Below are 20640 nucleotides of genomic sequence, written 5' to 3'. Positions count from 1 at the left end.
GTCTCTGAGGGGGCTATTGATTTAGCCACCTTAGTTGCTTGTCCCCTTAATATGGATAAGTACAAGCAGCTACCCCTAATAAATGGTGTTGAGTTTCAGGCCTACAGGGACACTGGAGCCAGTGTGACTATGGTCATAGAGAAACTGGTCCACCCTGAACAACACGTACTTGGTCACCAGTACCAAGTAACCGATGCTCACAACAACACACTTAGCCACCCCATGGCTGTTGTTAATCTCAACTGGGGGGGGGGTTACTGGTCCAAAGAAAGTTGTGGTAGCCACAGATTTACCTGTAGACTGTCTACTAGGAAATGATTTGGAGACATCAGCTTGGTCAGATGTGGAGTTGGAGGCCCATGCAGCAATGCTGGGCATCCCAGGGCATATTTTTGCTTTGACAAGGGCTCAGGCCAAAAAGCAAAAAGGACAGGGAAGCTTGGATCCTGGAACAATGGACCAAGTGCTCCCTAAAGCTAGGGCTAGTAGAAGCAAACCACTTCCTACTATCCCTCCCTCTACAGTGGATTCAACTTCTGAGGAAGAAGAATTCCCTCCCTGTGCAAAACCTACACCAGAGGAGCTTGAAGCAGACACTGCAGAGCTTTTGGGTGAAGGGGGGCCTGCCAGGGAGGAGCTGAGTGTGGCACAGCAAACCTGTCCCACATTAGAGGGTCTAAGACAGCAAGCTGTCAAACAGGCTAATGGGGATGTCAGTGACTCTCACAGAGTTTACTGGGAGGACAACCTCTTGTACACTGAGCATAGGGATCCTAAACCTGGAGCTGCCAGGAGATTAGTGATTCCTCAGGAGTACAGAAAGTTCCTCTTAACTCTTGCCCACGACATTCCCCTAGCTGGGCATCTAGGACAAATGAAAACTTGGGACAGGCTTGTCCCCTTGTTTCATTGGCCTAGGATGTCTGAGGACACAAAAGAATTTTGTAAGTCCTGTGAAACCTGTCAAGCCAGTGGCAAGACAGGTGGCACTCCAAAGGCACTCCTTATCCCACTGCCTGTGGTTGGGGTTCCCTTTGAAAGGGTAGGGGTTGACATAGTTGGCCCCCTTGACCCTCCTACTGCTTCAGGCAATAGGTTTATCTTGGTGGTAGTGGACCATGCCACAAGATATCCTGAAGCTATTCCTTTAAGGACCACTACAGCACCTGCAGTGGCAAAGGCCCTCCTGGGAATATTTTCCAGGGTGGGCTTCTCAAAGGAAGTAGTATCAGACAGGGGAAGCAATTTCATGTCTGCATACTTAAAGGCCATGTGGAAGGAGTGTGGTGTAACTTACAAGTTCACAACACCCTATCATCCACAAACAAATGGACTGGTGGAGAGATTTAATAAAACTCTCAAAGGCATGATTATGGGTCTCCCTTGAAAAACTCCGCAGGAGATGGGATATCCTTCTACCATGCCTCCTTTTTGCCTACAGGGAGGTACCCCAGAAAGGAGTGGGCTTCAGCCCCTTTGAACTTCTTTTTGGACACCCTTTTAGGGGTCCACTCACACTTGTAAAGGAGGGTTGGGAACAACCTTTAAAAGCTCCTAAGCAGAATATTGTGGATTATGTACTTGGCCTCAGATCAAGGATGGCTGAGTACATGAAAAAGGCCAGCAAAAACCTTCAGGCCAGCCAAGAGCTCCAGAAGCAATGGCATGATCAGAAGGCTGTTTTGGTTCAGTACCAACCAGGGCAGAAAGTGTGGGTCTTGGAGCCTGTGGCCCCAAGAGCACTCCAAGATAAATGGAGTGGTCCCCACACAATTGTTGAGAAAAAGGGTGAAGTCACCTATTTAGTTGACTTAGGCACTGCAAGGAGTCCCCTTAGGGTACTCCATGTAAACCGCCTGAAACCCTACTATGACAGGGCTGATCTCACCCTGCTCATGGCAACTGATGAGGGACAGGAAGAAGACAGTGATCCTCTACCTGATCTCTTCTCTTCCACAGAACAAGATGCTCTTGTGGAAGGTGTAGTTTTGGCTGATTGTCTTACTGCTGAGCAGAAAGACCATTGCATAAATCTCCTGGGTCAATTTTCTGAACTCTTCTCTACTGTGCCAGGCACCACTTCTTGGTGTGAGCACACTATAGATACTGGAGACAGTTTACCTGTCAAAAGTAAGATCTATAGGCAGCCTGACCATGTCAGGGACTGCATAAAGCAAGAAGTCCAGAAAATGTTAGAACTAGGAGTGGTTGAGCACTCTGAAAGTCCATGGGCTTCTCCTGTGGTACTTGTACCAAAACCCCATTCCAAAGATGGAAAGAAGGAAATGCGGTTTTGTGTAGTCTATAGAGGTCTCAACCTGGTAACCAAAACTGATGCTCACCCTATACCCAGGGCAGATGAGCTCATAGATACACTGGCATCTGCCAAGTATCTAAGCACTTTTGATTTGACTGCAGGGTATTGGCAGATCAAATTGTCAGAAGATGCTAAACCTAAAACTGCATTTTCAACCATTGGAGGCCATTACCAGTTTACTGTAATGCCTTTTGGTTTGAAAAATGCACCTGCCACTTTTCAAAGGTTGGTGAACACAGTCCTGCAAGGGCTGGAGGCTTTCAGTGCAGCATATTTGGACGATATAGCTGTCTTTAGCCCCAGCTGGGATGATCACCTGGTCCACCTATGGAAAGTTTTGGAGGCCCTGCAAAAGGCAGGCCTCACTATCAAGGCTTCAAAGTGCCAGATAGGGCAGGGAAAGGTGGTTTATCTGGGACACCTTGTTGGTGGGGAACAGATTGCACCACTTCAGGGGAAAATCCAAACAATTATTGATTGGGTTCCCCCTACTACTCAGACTCAGGTGAGAGCCTTCCTAGGCCTCACTGGGTATTACAGGAGGTTCATTAAGAACTATGGCTCCATTGCAGCCCCTCTTAATGACCTCACATCCAAGAAAATGCCTAAAAAGGTATTATGGACAGCAAACTGTCAGAAAGCTTTTGAGGAGCTGAAGCAGGCCATGTGCTCTGCACCTGTCCTGAAACGCCCTTGTTACTCTAAAAAATTCTATGTCCAGACTGATGCATCTGAATTAGGAGTAGGGGCAGTCCTATCACAACTTAATTCTGAGGGCCAGGATCAACCTGTTGCTTTTATTAGTAGGAGGTTGACCCCTAGAGAAAAGCGTTGGTCTGCCATTGAGAGGGAGGCCTTTGCTGTGGTCTGGGCACTGAAGAAGTTGAGGCCATACCTGTTTGGCACTCACTTCATTGTTCAGACAGACCACAAACCTCTACTTTGGCTAAAACAAATGAAAGGTGAAAATCCTAAATTGTTAAGGTGGTCCATATCCCTACAGGGAATGGACTATACAGTGGAACATAGACCTGGGAGTAGCCACTCCAATGCAGATGGACTCTCCAGATATTTCCACTTAGACAATGAAGACTCATCAGGTCATGGCTAGACTTATTGTCCTTCGTTTGGGGGGGGGTTGTGTAGGAAAGTACCATCTTGCCTGGCATGTTACCCCCATTTTTCACTGTATATATGTTGTTTTAGTTGTATGTGTCCCTGGGACCCTGTTCTCCAGGGCCCCAGTGCTCATTAGTGTGCCTGAATGTGTTACCTGTGTAGTGACTAACTGTCTCACTGAGGCTCTGCTAATCAGAACCTCAGTGGTTATGCTCTCTCATTTCTTTCAAATTGTCACTGACAGGCTAGTGACCAATTTCACCAATTTACATTGGCTTACTGGAACACCCTTATAATTCCCTAGTATATGGTACTGAGGTACCCAGGGTATTGGGGTTCCAGGAGATCCCTATGGGCTGCAGCATTTCTTTTGCCACCCATAGGGAGCTCTGACAATTCTTACACAGGCCTGCCACTGCAGCCTGAGTGAAATAACGTCCACGTTATTTCACAGCCATTTTTCACTGCACATAAGTAACTTATAAGTCACCTATATGTCTAACCTTCCCTTGGTGAAAGTTGGGTCCCATGTTACTTAGTGTGTGGGCACCCTGGCACTAGCCAAGGTGCCCCCACATCGTTCCCGGGCAAATTCCCCAAACTTTGTGAGTGCGGGGACACCATTACACGCGTGCACTGCACATAGGTCACTACCTATGTATAGCGTCACAATGGTAACTCCGAACATGGCCATGTAACATGTCTAAGATCATGGAATTGTCACCCCAATACCATTCTGGTATTGGGGAGACAATTTCATGATCCCCCGGGTCTCTAGTACAGAACCCGGGTGCTGCCAAACTGCCTTTCCGGGGTTTCCACTGCAGCTGCTGCTGCTGCCAACCCCTCAGACAGGATTCTGCCCTCCTGGGGTCTGGGCAGCCCCAGCCCAGGAAGGCAGAACAAAGGATTTCCTCTGAGAGAGGGTGTTACACTCTCTCCCTTTGGAAATAGTTGTGAAGGGCTAGGGAGGAGTAGCCTCCCCCAGCCTCTGGAAATGCTTTGATGGGCACAGATGGTGCCCATCTATGCATAAGCCAGTCTACACCGGTTCAGGGATCCCCCTGCCCTGCTCTGGTGCGAAACTGGACAAAGGAAAGGGGAGTGACTACTCCCCTGACCAGTACCTCCCAGGGGAGGTGCCCAGAGCTCCTAAAATGTGTCCCAGACCTCTGCCATCTTGGATTCAGAGTTGCTGGGGGCACACTGGACTGCTCTGAGTGGCCACTGCCAGCAGGGGATGTCAGAGACCCCCTCTGATAGGCTCTTACCTCTCTTGGTAGCCAATCCTCCTTTCTTGGTAGCCAAACCTCCTTTTCTGGCTATTTAGGGTCTCTCCTCTGTGGTATTCTTCAGATAACGAATGCAAGAGCTCACCAGAGTTCCTCTGCACTTCCCTCTTCGACTTCTGCCAAGGATCGACCGCTGACTGCTCCAGGACGCCTGCAAAACCGCAACAAAGTAGCAAAACGATTACCAGCAACATTGCAGCGCCTCATCCTGCCGGCTTTCTCATCTGTTTCCTGGTGGAGCATGCTCTGGGGGCTGTCTGCCTTCGCCCTTCACTGGAAGCCAAGAAGAAATCTCCTGTGGGTCGACGGAATCTTCCCCCTGCTAACGCAGGCACCAAAAGACTGTATCACCGGACCTCTGGGTTCCCTCTCATCCTGAGGAGCGTGGTCTCTGGAACACAGGAACTCTATCCAAGTGACTCCCATGGTCCAGTGATCCTTCAGTCCAAGTTTGATGGAGGTAAGTCCTTGCCTCCCCATGCTAGACTGCAAACCTGTGCACTGCGTGATTTGCCGCTGCTCTGGCTTCTGTGCACTTCTCCAAGGATTCCTTTGTGTACAGCCTAGCCTGGGTCTCCAGCACTCCGTCCTGCAGTGCTCAACCCTCTGAGTTGGACTCCGACGTCGCGGGACCCTCCTTTGTGACTCTGAGCCAGCTCACGTTCACAAATCTTCTAAGTGCCTGCTTTGGTACTTCTGCGGGTGCTGCCTGCTTCTGTGGGGGCTCTCTTAGTTGCTGAGCGCCTCCTCTGTCTCCTCCTCCAAGGGGCGACATCCTGGTCCTTCCTGGTCCCCAGCAGCACCCACAAACCTTTACCACGACCCTTGCAGCTAGCAAGGCTTGTTTGCGGTATTTCTGTGTGGGAACACTTCTGCAACCTTCAGCACGGCATGGGACATCTTCCATCCAATGGAGAAGTTCCTAGCTCTCTTCGTTGTTGCAGAATCCTAAGCTTCTTCCATCCGGAGGCAGCTTCCTTGCACCTTCATGCGGGGCTTCCTGGGCTCCTGCCCCACCTGGACACTATCGCGACTCTTGGACTTGATCCCCTTGCCTTGCAGGTCCTTAGGTCCAGGAATCCGTCTTCAGTGCTTTGCTGATGTTTGTGGTTCTTGCAGAATCCCCCTATCACGACTATTGTGTCCTTTTGGGTAGTAGGAGTACTTTACTCCTACTTTTCAGGGTCTTTGGGTGGGGTATCTCAGACACCCTGACCGGTTTCTTACAGTCCCAGCGGCCCTCTACAAGCTCCCATGGGTCTGGGGTCCATTCATGATTCGCATTCCACTTTTGGAGTATATGGTTTGTGTTGCCCCTAGACCTATGTTCACCTATTGCATCCTATTGTAATTCTACACTGTTTGCATTACTATTCTTACTATTACTTACCCGTTTTGGGTTTCTGTACATATAACTTGTGCATATTATTTACCTTCTAACCGAGGGTACTCACTGAGATACTTTTGGCAAATTGTCATAAAAATAAAGTACCTTTATTTTAATAACTCTGAGTATTGTGTTTTCTTATGATATTGTGCTATATGATATAAGTGGAATGGTAGGAGCTTTGCATGTCTCCTAGTTCAGCCTAAGCTGCTTTGCCATAGCTACCTCTATCAGCCTAAGCTGCTAGAAACACCTCTATTCTACTAATAAGGGATACCTGGACCTGGCGCAGGGTGTAAGTACCACAAGGTACCCACTATGAAGCCAGGCCAGCCTCCTACAACCAGTAGCTGGGTAGGTTTTCAGAGCGCACCCCTAAGGTGCCCTCTGTGTGCAGGTATTGGTAAATCCAACACTGGCATCCATGTGGGATCACCAGTATGAGATGTTTGATACCAAACATCCCTATATTCAGAGAAGCCATCATGTAGCTGGGAAACCCGTAATGACCAATGTCCAGCACTTGTACTGAAAAGGCTTCCCTGTTCACTTACTATGTCTGAGAATCAACAAAGACATAGCTGGGGCATATCTGCTTGTGCAGGTATGCCCTCACATGTAATATATTGCACCTTGCCTTTAGGGCTGGAAGGCCTGTTAGAGGGGTGATTTACATATATTATATGCCTTGTTAAGGTGACGTTGCACAGAACCAAACGAAGCCACCCTAATGCGTACAGAGTTACTGCTCATGCAAACGTTTCAGGATCCAGACTTACGCCTGGAAAAGGTATGGCATCTGCAGCTAGAAGTCTCTATGAGATACGATATTTCTGCTATTTAAACATTACCTAACATTTATTTAACTTTGCATTTGTTAATACACATACCTTTGAAAATTCGTCCCAGTCCTCTGAAGTCCATTTGATCAGAACAGTTAAACACAACAACGTACTTGCCAAGGGCTTTTCCCATATCTTTAGTTGTTTCAGTTTTACCAGTTCCAGCAGGTCCTGCAGGAGCACCTCCCATGTTCATTCCCAAAGCTTGAGCTAATGTTATGTAACACCTAAAATATTATGTTAATGAAAAAAAGAAAATGGTGAACTCAAGATAACATTCATTTTTAATTCCCTGCACTATGGCTTTAGACAGATTTGGTGTTGGTATAAAAATGAGTGTATTAATTGTCTTTTTTAAACATAAAACAAATGAAGTTACCTAACTGTTATCTGTCATAGATTCCAGTGCTTGAGTTATTCACCATTGGCAGGCTAGGAATCATCTGAATAAAAATAAAATAGCAATAATGCAATGCACACACTGAGCCTTTTCCCATCTAGGCCTACAGCTCCATAAATGACATTCCTGATAGCTATCCAAGATGCAGTTCTCTAAGAAAAATCAACCACTGGGTTGCAAGGACTTGTTCTCTCTGTGAAACACAGGAGACACCAATACCCGAGCTTGCTTCAATACTTCTTTTCTCAAACTGTCATTGGGCTTTCTAAGAGCCATAATTGCAGATGCTACACGTTTTTCTGTCATGCTTCAGCAATCATAGCTTTTCTCAGCCTAGGATGACCGTTGATGCCTTCTTTCATATTGCTTTGAAAAGGGCAGATAACCTTCCCTTTCCTCATAAACAAACATGGACCAACATGTGTCATAGACGACAGCAATGACCTCACTAACTTGTCAAGAGAGGTGTTGTCTCTAGGATTTCACCCAATGTTAGACCTCCGTCACCTTGATAAGGCCGCAGCTTTTATGCAACTCTTCTCCACTGACAACCAATCCATTGTTGTTGTCTGATGTTTCCAAGGCAATCAGTTTTGTGACAATAAAGTGTAAAAATGAAAAAAGAACAACAGGCCTTCTTCATCTATGCACCATAGATCTGGAACTGTATCCTTGTGCCTTTGATGACAACCCTCCTCCAATTTATGAAAGACCTGAAAGTAAGCATTCGCAAAGAACACCATGTCACAATGCTGAAACAGTCCACTCCCTCTGTCAGAACCCAGCTATCCCTCTGAACGCTCGCTGAATGACGCTTTGAAAGCTGTACTGTGCTCCACTGCCTTTTGATTAGGTTTGTGCTATATAAATACCAGACATATACACCCAATCTATCCATCAAATTGTTAAGTTAGTCCAACAGGCAATTAGTTGAAGAGGCTTTGTGCTCTATCATAACTTAGATTTACTTTGCTTAAGATGATTAATACTTGTATGCATGTATGTTTTATTGGTATAGTGCAAATCATGCTAATGGCAGTGGAGCACTCTACAGGGTCAGGCAAGGATACAATTAACAAGTGACTTCAGAGATAGGAAGTTTGTGAAGTGTTACTGCATCCAGATACAGGCAGTGTTTGAAGTATTGAATGTCTAGACCAGAGGAGACTTCTAAATAGACTATAGTTGTGCATTATCGGCATATTGATTAATTCTGATTATATGTGATTAGAACCCCAAGAGGCTCCATGTAGAGGCTGAAAATGCCAGTGGGCTGTTTGGAACTCTGGGGGGCTCTACAGATTATGGGGATCTTCTAGGACCTGGAAGTTCCCACGAAAATGAACTGCTGTTTATTAGAAAGTTAATAGAAGAAGCAGTGAAGGACATTGTCAGGCAATCCCATTCCAGAGTTCAACAAGTGGATGAGGGTAGGATAGTCAACAGTGTCAAAGGCAGCTGGATCCTGTTTTCATTCCACCCCCCTGAGAAGGCTTTTCTCTCCACACAATGCACCCTAATCTTCTGCCTCTTTTGTACAACACAAATGTGATACCAGGTAAGATTCCAAACGACTCTCTCCTTCACAAAAAAAAATAAAAAAAATAAACTTACAGCCATTTCTGTCCTTCCCCCGCATCTACATTGTTAGGCACACATCATGCTCATACCCCTCTAAACATCATTTAACACATACCTATGAATACCTATTTATTTAGATAATTTATTTTACTTTTCCTCTTATTATATAGCTACTCTTTCAAGTATATTGGTTGCTTCGGCTGGGGCAGGACTATTTGCAAGTACAGCACAGCAACACATGGCCGGTTTGTCAAAACAACACAGCTGCACAGAGTCTGTCATTAAGCTACAAATGTCACTACCACACTACGTGAGATTTTTATGACTTAGGTCCCGATTTAGATCTTGACTGAAGTTCCATTGTCCCGCCATGGCAGCGGTTTCAAATACTCCTCAAGCTGACAGAGTTCAGCCTGCCATATTTAGATCTGCGGGATCTGAACTTCTGTCCGAGACAGAGCATACTCCCTTATGTGAGGGGTGTCCCTCAGCCGACACAGCAGACTGTAATGGTGAAGTACAGTACTCTATTGCCATCAAGGCGGCAGGATTGCACCGTCCATATTTAGAAAGAAATAAGTTACTTACCTGTAACTGTAGTTCTCCAGTATTGGGAAAGGAATTTTTTTTATAGAAAATGTGAGATAATACAAAACAAGCAGATGGAGGGAAGAAAATTTAGTTCACCTTCAATGGAACAGATTTCTGAAGGCTGCTTGTCCAACAGCTGCATCTTGAAGCAACTCCGTGTCCAGGAAATGGTGCTGCGTGAAAGTATGAGCTGTCCTCCATTTTGCAGCACGACAAATGTCCTGTATTGACACACCTGCGAACAGTGCACAGGATGTAGATATTGGTCTGGTGGAATGTGCTCACATACTCGTATGCAATGGTCTACCTGCCTTCTGATGGCAGAAAACGATTGTGTTCTTAATCCATTGAGAAATAGTCTGCTTCGTCACAGGCTGCCCTTTCCTAGAGGCACTCAAGGCTGTGAACAGCTGGTTAGTCTTCCGAAAGGGCTTTGTTCTGTCCAAATAAAATTTGATGCATCTTTTAAGATCGAGTAAATGCAGGGTTCTCTCCGCAGTAGTTTGAGGGTTCGGGAAAAATGACTTCAGCACTACTGGTTCATTGATATGAAAATCCAAGGGCACTTTAGGAATGAATTTGGGATTGGTGCGTAGAATCACTCTATAATTTTTGAACTGCAAGAAAGGTTCCTGCATCAAATGTTTGATCTAATGCCTGCCTAAGATACCAGCTTGCTGGAATGTGGTTTGATGTATTCAGATGTGCAATTGTGACCGGTAATATATACTGAAATTAATAAAACAGATAAAAAAAAAAGAAAGGTTCCTGGATAGTGAAAGCTTGAATTTCGCTGACACTTCGTGCCGAAGTCAGGGCGAGAAGGAGAATCACCTTCCTTGTAAGGTACTTGATGTCTGCCCTGTGAATGGGTTCAAAGGGCTCCTTCATGAGCTGGCCGAGGACGATGTTAAGTTGCCATGCTGGAGGTGGGGCTTTCACCAGAGGAAAGAACCTGAAGAGACCTTTCAAGAATTGCTTTATTAACCTCAGTGAACATAATGACGGTTTGCCTGGTATTTTTCAATTTCGAGAGATAGCTGTGAAATGGACTCTGATGGACGCATTGGCAAGTCCAGAACGTGCTAGCTGTAAGAAGTACGGTAACACTGTTTCCGGGGCGGAGGAGAGAGGGTGAATATTTCTGGCTTCACACCACAAACAAAATCGCTTTCACTTTAAGCGGTACGATTTGTTCGTGCTAGCTGCCCGTGCTTTAGCTAGTATGCCCCTGCAATCACTTGGTAGGTCTAAGTGGCCGAATTAGTGGAATTCAAGACCCATGCGTATAAACTCAGAGACTTGGGATTCGGGTGCCTTACTTGTCCCTGGTTGATTGTGAGTAGCTCCGGAATTGGTCTGATCCTGATGGGCAGACATGAAGACAGTAGAAGTAACTCCGTGTACCAAGGTTGACGTGGAAATGCTGGAGCTATCAGAATTATCTGGCAGGGTTCTGACTTTATTTTCTTGATCACCCTTGTGAGGAGAGGGATCGGAGGAAAGCGAAGGCATAAATCCCTGACCATGCGATCGAAAATGCAGCCCTCCACGATCCCTGTTGGTGATGCCAACTTGCATAATATTGGTATTTGGCGTTCTGGGAAGTTGCAAACGGATCCAGATTTGGCTTTCCCCACTGGGTAAATATTCCATCCAGTGTCCGCTGGTCTAAATCCCACTCATGAGGAGAGGTTGCTAACTTGCTCAACGAATCCGCGATGGGATTCTGCAGACCCGGGACATGCTCCGCTGTCATGTGCACCGAGTGCTGGATACACCATTTCCAAATGGTCTGCGCTTCTCGAGATAGCAGGTGGGAATGCGTTCCTCCTTGCTTGTTGAAATAGTGCATTGTGGTGGTATTGTCCGTTCTGGCAAGCACAGTCGATCCTCGAATCCTTGGAAGGAAGGCTTGCAAAGCATAATAGACTGCTCTCAGCTCGAACAGGTTGATGTGAAAGAGATGGTGAGAAGGGGGCCATTTGCCGCTCACCTGAAGGTCCTGCAGGCGTGCACCGCATCCGGTCAGTGATGCGTCCGTCGTTATGATCATTGGAGGAATCTGTGACAAGAAATGTAGACCTCGTGAGATGTTTTTGGGAATTTTCCACCAATCGAGAGAAGCTATCATGAGTGGCGTTCCGAGGACCGTGTCAACAAAGGATCCTTGTGCCTGCTTCCATTGTTTGTCCAGCTCCACTTGAATTGGGAGCATTTGAAGTTGGCAGTGTGGAATGAGGCTTATGCACGTTGACATCATCCCTAGCAAGGACTTGTACTGAGAACTGAAAGAAACTTTTTTCTTTGGAATCGCTTCGCTAGAGAGATTAACTTGTTTTGCCTGTCCGGTGTTGGATAGGCTGTGGCCTGTTGTGTGTCCTATATAGCCCATAGGAAGGCTAACCGGGTGGAAGGTTGGAGCAATGATCTTTCCCTGTTTAGAGCAAGGTCCAAGTCCTTGAAAAGGCACAGATTCGCCTTGACTGACCTGCGCGCTGACTGGACGTTGGGAGCTTTCACTAGCCAGTCGTCAAGATAGGGAAAAATCTGGTGCTTCTTTCTTCTTAGGTAGGCTGCCACTGGAGCCAAACATTTGGTGAAGATTTTGTGGTGCTGAACGTAGCCCAAAGGGGAGGACCTTGAATTGGAAGTGTTTGCTGTTGACAACAAATCTCGGTAACTTCCTGTGTAGTGGATGAATGGGAATATGGAAGTACACGTCCTGATACTCTGTTCTGTTTAGAAGTTGGAGGACATCCTGTAGGGTGACCATTCAAAATGTTTATTTTTTTAGGTATTTGTTCAGCTCCCGCAAGTCTAGGATTGGCCTCCATAAGCAAGATTGTTTCCGAATGAGAAAAAAGCGGGAGTAGAAACCCTTCCCTCTCTGAGAATATGGAACAACCCCTGTAAGGAAATGCCTTCCTTGGCATGGTTACCCACTGACTTTTTGCCTTTTATTGATGCCAGTTATGATTGAAAGTGTGCTGGGATCCTGATAACCAGGCCTCTGCACCAGTGTTCTTTCCCTAAACTGTACCTTTGTTCCCACAATTGGCACAGCCCTGGCACACAGATAATTACCTTGTAAATGCTACCCTAGGAACCAAGGGACCTGTTGCAAGGGAAGGACTCTAAGGGCTGCAGCGTGTTTTATGCCACCCTGGGGACACCTCACACAGCACATGCACACTGCCTCACAGCTTGTGTGTGCTGGTGGGGAGAAAATTACTAAGTCGACATGGCACTCCTCTGAGAGTGCCATGTCCATCTCTCACTGCCTGTGGCATATGTAAGTCACCCCTCTAGCAGGCCTTACAGCCCTAAGGCAGGGTGCACTATACCACAGGGGAGGGCATAGTTGCATGAGCACTATGCTCCTACAGTGTCTAAGCAAAACCTTAGAAATTGTAAGTGCAGGGTAGCCATAAAGAGTATATGGTCTGGGAGTTTGTCAATTACGAACTCCACAGTTCCATAATGGCTACACTGAAATCTGGGAAGTTTGGTATCAAACTTCTCAGCACAATAAATGCACACTAATGCCAGTCTGGGATTTGTAGTAAAATACACCCAGAGGGCATCTTAGAGATGCCCCCTGAATACAGTCCGACTCCTAGCGCTAGGCTGACCAGTTTCTGCCAGCCTGCCACAACCAGACGAGTTTCTGGCCCCATGTGCCTTTGTCACTCTGTGGCCAGGAACAAAGCCTGTACTGGGTGGAGGTGCTTCTCACCACCCCCTGCAGGAACTGTAACACCTGGCGGTGAGCCTCAAAGTCTCATGCCTTTTGTTACAGCACCCCAGGGCATCCCAGCTAGTGGAGTTCCCAGCTACACTGGTTCAGAGACCCCTCCTGATAGGTCCATACCCGATAAGGTAGCCAATCCCACTCTCAGGGCTTTTTAGGGTCTCTCCTGTGGGTTCTCTCAGATTTCTGCTTGCAAGTTTCCTTCAGGAATCTTCTGCAACAACTTCAGACTCTTAATAATTAGAATGTCGTCAATGTATCTCCTCTATACTCTGATGTTCTCATGAAAAGGATTAGTAGCGTTGAGAATAAATTGTTGTTTGAAATTATAAACGTATAAACAGGCCAAACTCGGAGCAAAAGTGCTTCCCATTGATGTACCATGAATTTGATGGTATATTTGTTTTTCAAATTGAAAGAAGTTCTCTGTTAATGCAACGGTGGCACATTGCATAATAAATTGGACTGGTGTCCTGCTATTCAGAGTGGTGTTCAGAAGGGCTGTCTCAACAACTCGTAAAGTATCTTGTTGTGGAATATTAGTATAAAGGATTCGACATCAAGAGTGATCAAAGCCTGTACCGTCTCTGTTGCATTTATGGACTCGATAAAATTTAGTACCACCTTGGTGTCTTTTTTAGACAGATACGTGTCAGTTGCACTAATCTGTAAGGATGACTTGTTTTCTTTGCTAGTACCTATTTAAGGGAGCACATATATTGAAGCTCACACTTTTTCTGCCATAAAAAGTTGGTCGGTGTTCTTGAGGTGTTGAAGCAACACATTTACGCAAATAGATATGACTAGTTCTTTTTCGCTGAGTAATCTAGGCATAATAAGAACCTATTTTAGTGTTTCCTTGGGTACACTTTCTCTTCCCTTTTAGGGAGCATGGCAAATCGCCTGGATGCCCTTATGTAAGAAAAGTCTAGCCTCCACAACAGGTGGTAAGCCTGCAAACATTTTTTTTTGTTTTTTCTCTTTATGTCTCTCTTAGATGTTTTGTCCCTCTTACAATTGCTAATATATATTTTCTTGTTTTCCCTTGTCTTCTTTATTATGCGTATTAATTTTTGATTTCAGTATTGTAGGAAAGTACCATCTTGCCTGGCATGTTACCCCCATTTTTCACTGTATATATGTTGTTTTAGTTGTATGTGTCACTGGGACCCTGTCAGCCAGGGCCCCAGTGCTCATAAGTGTGCCTGAATGTGTTGCCTGTGTAGTGACTAACTGTCTCACTGAGGCTCTGCTAATCAGAACCTCAGTGGTTATGCTCTCTCATATCTTTCAAATTGTCACTTACAAGCTAGTGACCAATTTTACCAATTTACATTGGCTTACTGGAACACCCTTATAATTCCCTAGTATATGGTACTGAGGTACCCAGGGTATTGGGGTTCCAGGAGATCTCTATGGGCTGCAGCATTTCTTTTGCCACCCATAGGAAGCTCTGACAATTCTTACACAGGCCTGCCACTGCAGCCTGAGTGAAATAACGTCCACGTTATTTCACAGCCATTTTACACTGCACTTAAGTAACTTATAAGTCACCTATATGTCTAACCTTTACCTGGTAAAGGTTAGGTGCAAAGTTACTTAGTTTGAGGGCACCCTGGCACTAGCCAAGGTGATCCCACATTGTTCAGGGCCAATTCCCCGGACTTTGTGAGTGCGGGGACACCATTACACACGTGCACTACAGATAGGTCACTACCTATATGTAGCTTCAAAATGGTAACTCCGAATATGGCCATGTAACATGTCTATGATCATGGAATTGCCCCCTCTAAGCCATCCTGGCATAGTTGGCACAATCCCATGATCCCAGTGGTCTGTAGCACATACCCTGGTACTGCCAAACTGCCTTTCCTGGGGTTTCATTGCAGCTGCTGCTGCTGCCAACCCCTCAGACAGGTTTCTGCCCTCCTGGGGTCAAGCCAGGCTTGTCCCAGGATGGCAGAACAAAGGACTTCCTCTAAGAGAGGGTGTTACACCCTCTCCCTTTGGAAAATGGTGTGAAGGCAGGGGAGCAGTAGCCTCCCCCAGCCTCTGGAAATGCTTTCATGGGCACATTTGGTGCCCATTTCTGCATAAGCCAGTCTACACCGGTTCAGGGACCCCTTAGCCCTGCTCTGGCGCGAAACTGGACAAAGGAAAGGGGAGTGACCACTCCCCTGACCTGCACCTCCCCTGGGAGGTGTCCAGAGCTCCTCCAGTGTGCTCCAGACCTCTGCCATCTTGGAAACAGAGGTGCAGCTGGCACACTGGACTGCTCTGAGTGGCCAGTGCCACCAGGTGACGTCAGAGACTCCTTCTGATAGGCTCCTTCAGGTGTTGCTAGCCTATCCTCTCTCCTAGGTAGCCAAACCCTCTTTTCTGGCTATTTAGGGTCTCTGTCTCTGGGGAATCTTTAGATAACGAATGCAAGAGCTAATCCGAGTTCCTCTGCATCTCTCTCTTCACCTTGTGCCAAGGAATCGACTGCTGACCGCGCTGGAAGCCTGCAAAGCTGCAACAAAGTAGCTAAGACGACTACTGCAACTCTGTAACGCTGATCCTGCCGCCTTCTCGACTGTTTTCCTGGTGGTGCATGCTGTGGGGGTAGTCTGCCTCCTCTCTGCACTAGAAGCTCCGAAGAAATCTCCCGTGGGTCGACGGAATCTTCCCCATGCAACCGCAGGCACCAAAAAGCTGCATTACCGGTCCCTTGGGTCTCCTCTCAGCACGACGAGCGAGGTCCCTCGAATCCAGCAACTCTGTCCAAGTGACTCCCACAGTACAGTGACTCTTCAGTGCAAGTTTGGTGGAGGTAAGTCCTTGCCTCACCTCGCTAGACTGCATTGCTGGGAACCGCGACTTTTGCAGCTACTCCGGCCCCTGTGCACTTCCGGCGGAAATCCTTTGTGCACAGCCAAGCCAAGCCTAAAAAGGTATTATGGACAGCAAACTGTCAGAAAGCTTTTGAGGAGCTGAAGCAGGCCATGTGCTCTGCACCTGTCCTGAAAAGCCCTTGTTACTCTAAAAAAGTCTATGTCCAAACTGATGCATCTGAATTAGGAGTAGGGGCAGTCCTATCACAACTTAATTCTGAGGGCCAGGATCAACCTGTTGCTTTTATTAGTAGAAGGTTAACCCCTAGAGAAAAGCGTTGGTCTGCCATTGAGAGGGAGGCCTTTGCTGTGGTCTGGGCACTGAAGAAGTTGAGGCCATACCTGTTTGGCACTCACTTCATTGTTCAGACAGACCACAAACCTCTACTTTGGCTAAAACAAATGAAAGGTGAAAATCCTAAATTGTTGAGGTGGTCCATATCCCTACAGGGAATGGACTATACAGTGGAACATAGACCTGGGAGTAGCCACTCCAATGCAGATGGACTCTCCAGATATTTCCACTTAGACAATGAAGACTCATCAGGTCATGGCTAGTCTTATTGTCCTTCGTTTGGGGGGGGGGTTGTACCATCTTGCCTGGCATGTTACCCCCATTTTTCACTGTATATATGTTGTTTTAGTTGTATGTGTCACTGGGACCCTGTCAGCCAGGGCCCCAGTGCTCATAAGTGTGCCTGAATGTGTTACCTGTGTAGTGACTAACTGTCTCACTGAGGCTCTGCTAATCAGAACCTCAGTGGTTATGCTCTCTCATATCTTTCAAATTGTCACTAACAGGCTAGTGACCAATTTTACCAATTTACATTGGCTTACTGGAACACCCTTATAATTCCCTAGTATATGGTACTGAGGTACCCAGGGTATTGGGGTTCCAGGAGATCCCTATGGGCTGCAGCATTTCTTTTGCCACCCATAGGGAGCTCTGACAATTCTTACACAGGCCTGCCACTGCAGCCTGAGTGAAATAACGTCCACGTTATTTCACAGCCATTTTACACTGCACTTAAGTAACTCATAAGTCACCTATATGTCTAACCTTTACCTGGTAAAGGTTAGGTGCAAGGTTACTTAGTGTGAGGGCACCCTGGCACTAGCCAAGGTGCCCCCACATTGTTCAGGGCCAATTCCCCGGACTTTGTGAGTGCGGGGACACCATTACACGCGTGCACTACATATAGGTCACTACCTATATGGAGCTTCACAATGGTAACTCCGAATATGGCCATGTAACATGTCTATGATCATGGAATTGCCCTCTCTATGCCATCCTGGCATAGTTGGCACAATCCCATGATCCCAGTGGTCTGTAGCACAGACCCTGGTACTGCCAAACTGCCTTTCCTGGGGTTTCACTGCAGCTGCTGCTGCTGCCAACCCCTCAGACAGGTTTCTGCCCTCCTGGGGTCAAGCCAGGCTTGTCCCAGGATGGCAGAACAAAGGACTTCCTCTAAGAGAGGGTGTTACACCCTCTCCCTTTGGAAAATGGTGTGAAGGCAGGGGATGAGTAGCCTCCCCCAGCCTCTGGAAATGCTTTCATTGGCACATTTGGTGCCCATTTCTGCATAAGCCAGCCTACACCGGTTCAGGGACCCCTTAGCCCTGCTCTGGCGCGAAACTGGACAAAGGAAAGGGGAGTGACCACTCCCCTGACCTGCACCTCCCCTGGGAGGTGTCCAGAGCTCCTCCAGTGTGCTCCAGACCTCTGCCATCTTGGAAACAGAGGTGCTGCTGGCACACTGGACTGCTCTGAGTGGCCAGTGCCACCAGGTGACGTCAGAGACTCCTTCTGAAAGGCTCCTTCAGGTGTTGCTAGCCTATCCTCTCTCCTAGGTAGCCAAACCCTCTTTTCTGGCTATTTAGGGTCTCTGTCTCTGGGGAATCTTTAGATAACGAATGCAAGAGCTCATCCGAGTTCCTCTGCATCTCTCTCTTCACCTTCTGCCAAGGAATCGACTGCTGACCGCGCTGGAAGCCTGCAAAACTGCAACAAAGTAGCTAAGATGACTACTGCAACTCTGTAATGCTGATCCTGCCGCCTTCTCGACTGTTTTCCTGGTGGTGCATGCTGTGGGGGTAGTCTGCCTCCTCTCTGCACTAGAAGCTCTGAAGAAATCTCCCGTGGGTCGACGGAATCTTCCCCCTGCAACCGCAGGCACCAAAGAACTGCATTACCATTCCCTTGGGTCTACTCTCAGCACGACGAGCGAGGTCCCTTGAATCCAGCAACTCTGTCCAATTGAATCCCACAGTCCAGTGACTCTTCAGTCCAAGTTTGGTGGAGGTAAGTCCTTGCCTCCCCACGCCAGACTGCATTGCTGGGAACCTCGACTTTTGCAGCTACTCCGGCCCCTGTGCACTTCCGGTGGAAATCCTTTGTGCACAGCCAAGCCTGGGTCCACAGCACTCTAACCTGCATTGCACGACTTTCTAAGTTGGTCTCCGGCGACGTGGGACTCCTTTGTGCAACTTCGGGTGAGCACCATTTCATGCATGCTCATAGTGCCTGTTTCTGGCACTTCTCCGGGAGCTACCTGCTGCTGAGAGGGCTCCTTGTCTTGCTCGACGTCCCCTCTGTCTCTTGACGCAATTTGCGACATCCTGGTCCCTCCTGGGCCACAGCAGCATCCAAAAACGCTAACTGCACGATTTGCAGCTAGCAAGGCTTGTTGGTGGTCTTTCGGTGGGAAAACACTTCTGTACAACTTTCCACGGCATGAGGGATCCGTCCTCCAAAGGGGAAGTCTCTAGCCCTTGTCGTTCCTGCAGAAACCTAAGCTTCTTCTGTCCAGTAGAAGCTTCTTTGCACCCCCAGCTGGCATTTCCTGGGCATCTGCCTATCTCTGACTTGCTTGTGACTTTTGGACTTGGTCCCCTTGTTCCACAGGTACCCTCGACTGGAAATCCATCATTGTTGCATTGCTGGTTTGTGCCTTTCCTGCAGAATTCCCCTTTCACGACTTCTATGTCCTTTGGGGAACTTTAGTGCACTTTGCACTCACTTTACAGGGTCTTGGGGTGGGCTATTTTTCTAACCCTCACTATTTTCTAATAGTCCCATCGACCCTCTACAAGGTCACATAGGTTTGGGGTCCATTCGTGGTTCGCATTCCACTTTTGGAGTATATGGTTTGTGTTGCCCCTATCCCTATGTGTTCCCATTGCATCCTATTGTAACTATACATTGTTTGCACTGTTTTCTAAGACTATACTGCATATTTTTGGTATTGTGTACATATAACTTGTGTATATTTGCTATCCTCATACTGAGGATACTCACTGAGATACTTTGGCATATTGTCATAAAAATAAAGTACCTTTATTTTTAGTATAACTGTGTATTGTGTTTTCTTATGATATTGTGCAAGTGACACTAGTGGTACTGTAGGAGCTTCACTCGTCTCCTAGTTCAGCCTAAGCTGCTCTGCTAAGCTACCATTATCTATCAGCCTAAGCTGCTAGACACCCTATACAATAATAAGGGATAACTGGGCCTGGTGCAAGGTGTAAGTACCCCTTGGTACTCACTACAAGCCAGTCCAGCCTCCCACAAGTATGACATGTAAGCATTGTAACAAGACACTGGCAACATTTCTGTTGGTATTGTTCTTGATTCCAGGCCTCAGAGACGTGCAAGACCTAAAGAATAAGTAAGTGAGTATAGTCTCACCATTAACACACCTGTTCGATATCACCTTGATACCTTTCCTTTCTCGGTAGGAGAAGATTATTTGCAGTCCTGAAGAAGCGCCAAGAAATCTGTGAAGACATAAGTAGGCGCGAAACATGTTGACTTACTTGGCAGTGACAAAAGAAGCACTCCCAATCACTTTTTTTCGAAGAGTAGAGGGACATTATTCCCCCAAACTCTCAGTGTTGTTTTTAATCTTGACCAACATCCCCTAGTACCAAGTAAAAGAAGTCTCTAGAGGACAGTTGAGTCAATTTTACTTCACTTTTATTTTGTACTTTTTGCTTTTCTCTCCACTGGTCCGTTCAACACAATCCAGAAGTTGGCCTAGCAATCCCTTCGAGGGTCCCGTCAGACATTGCAGTGCCACTCTGGCGTGGAGCAAGCCTGATGATGATACCTGAGGGCCCTTGCTTCTGAGAGGGCTCATACTTCTGATTTACTTATATTCCAAAGTAAAGTCTTTTTTGGAACTATTTGTTGCCTCGTCTTGGAACAGTGCACCTTTTTTGAAGATTATGTTATAGCAGGGAGGTTGACCAATTAAATCCCCCTTGTCCCGATTTTTTTGTGAATGACTGGTTATGAAAGCCTATATAACTTGATTCTGAGAGAGCATATATTGAATAATTGTGTGTCTGACTTGTTACATCAGTATCTTGTGGACTCAGATCTGACCTCTCCCCAAGAATTGGGAAAGAAGGCAGACAAATGGGTCAGAACAAGGGTGAGCAGAAAAGCTCATACAGGGGTGACAAGGATGGCAAGAAGA

At 46.9% G+C, this 20640-nt stretch overlaps 1 protein-coding gene across 1 annotated transcript in view; it reads right to left on the bottom strand.

Annotated features, from left to right (window-relative positions):
- The window catches only part of DNAH8 (dynein axonemal heavy chain 8), a 9979189-nt gene that overhangs the window by 3777302 nt on the left and 6181247 nt on the right, over positions 1 to 20640 (bottom strand). Inside the window, exon 48 of the mRNA XM_069236651.1 lies at positions 7006 to 7184. Coding sequence (XP_069092752.1) covers positions 7006 to 7184 — 179 coding nt within the window. The remainder of the gene's footprint in view (positions 1 to 7005; positions 7185 to 20640) is intronic.

Source organism: Pleurodeles waltl, chromosome 5 (assembly GCF_031143425.1).
Source record: "Pleurodeles waltl isolate 20211129_DDA chromosome 5, aPleWal1.hap1.20221129, whole genome shotgun sequence".
Classification (NCBI taxonomy): Eukaryota; Metazoa; Chordata; class Amphibia; order Caudata; family Salamandridae; genus Pleurodeles; species Pleurodeles waltl.
The sequence above is the reverse complement of the archived record's forward strand: the minus strand, read 5'-3'. Positions and strand labels throughout refer to the sequence as shown.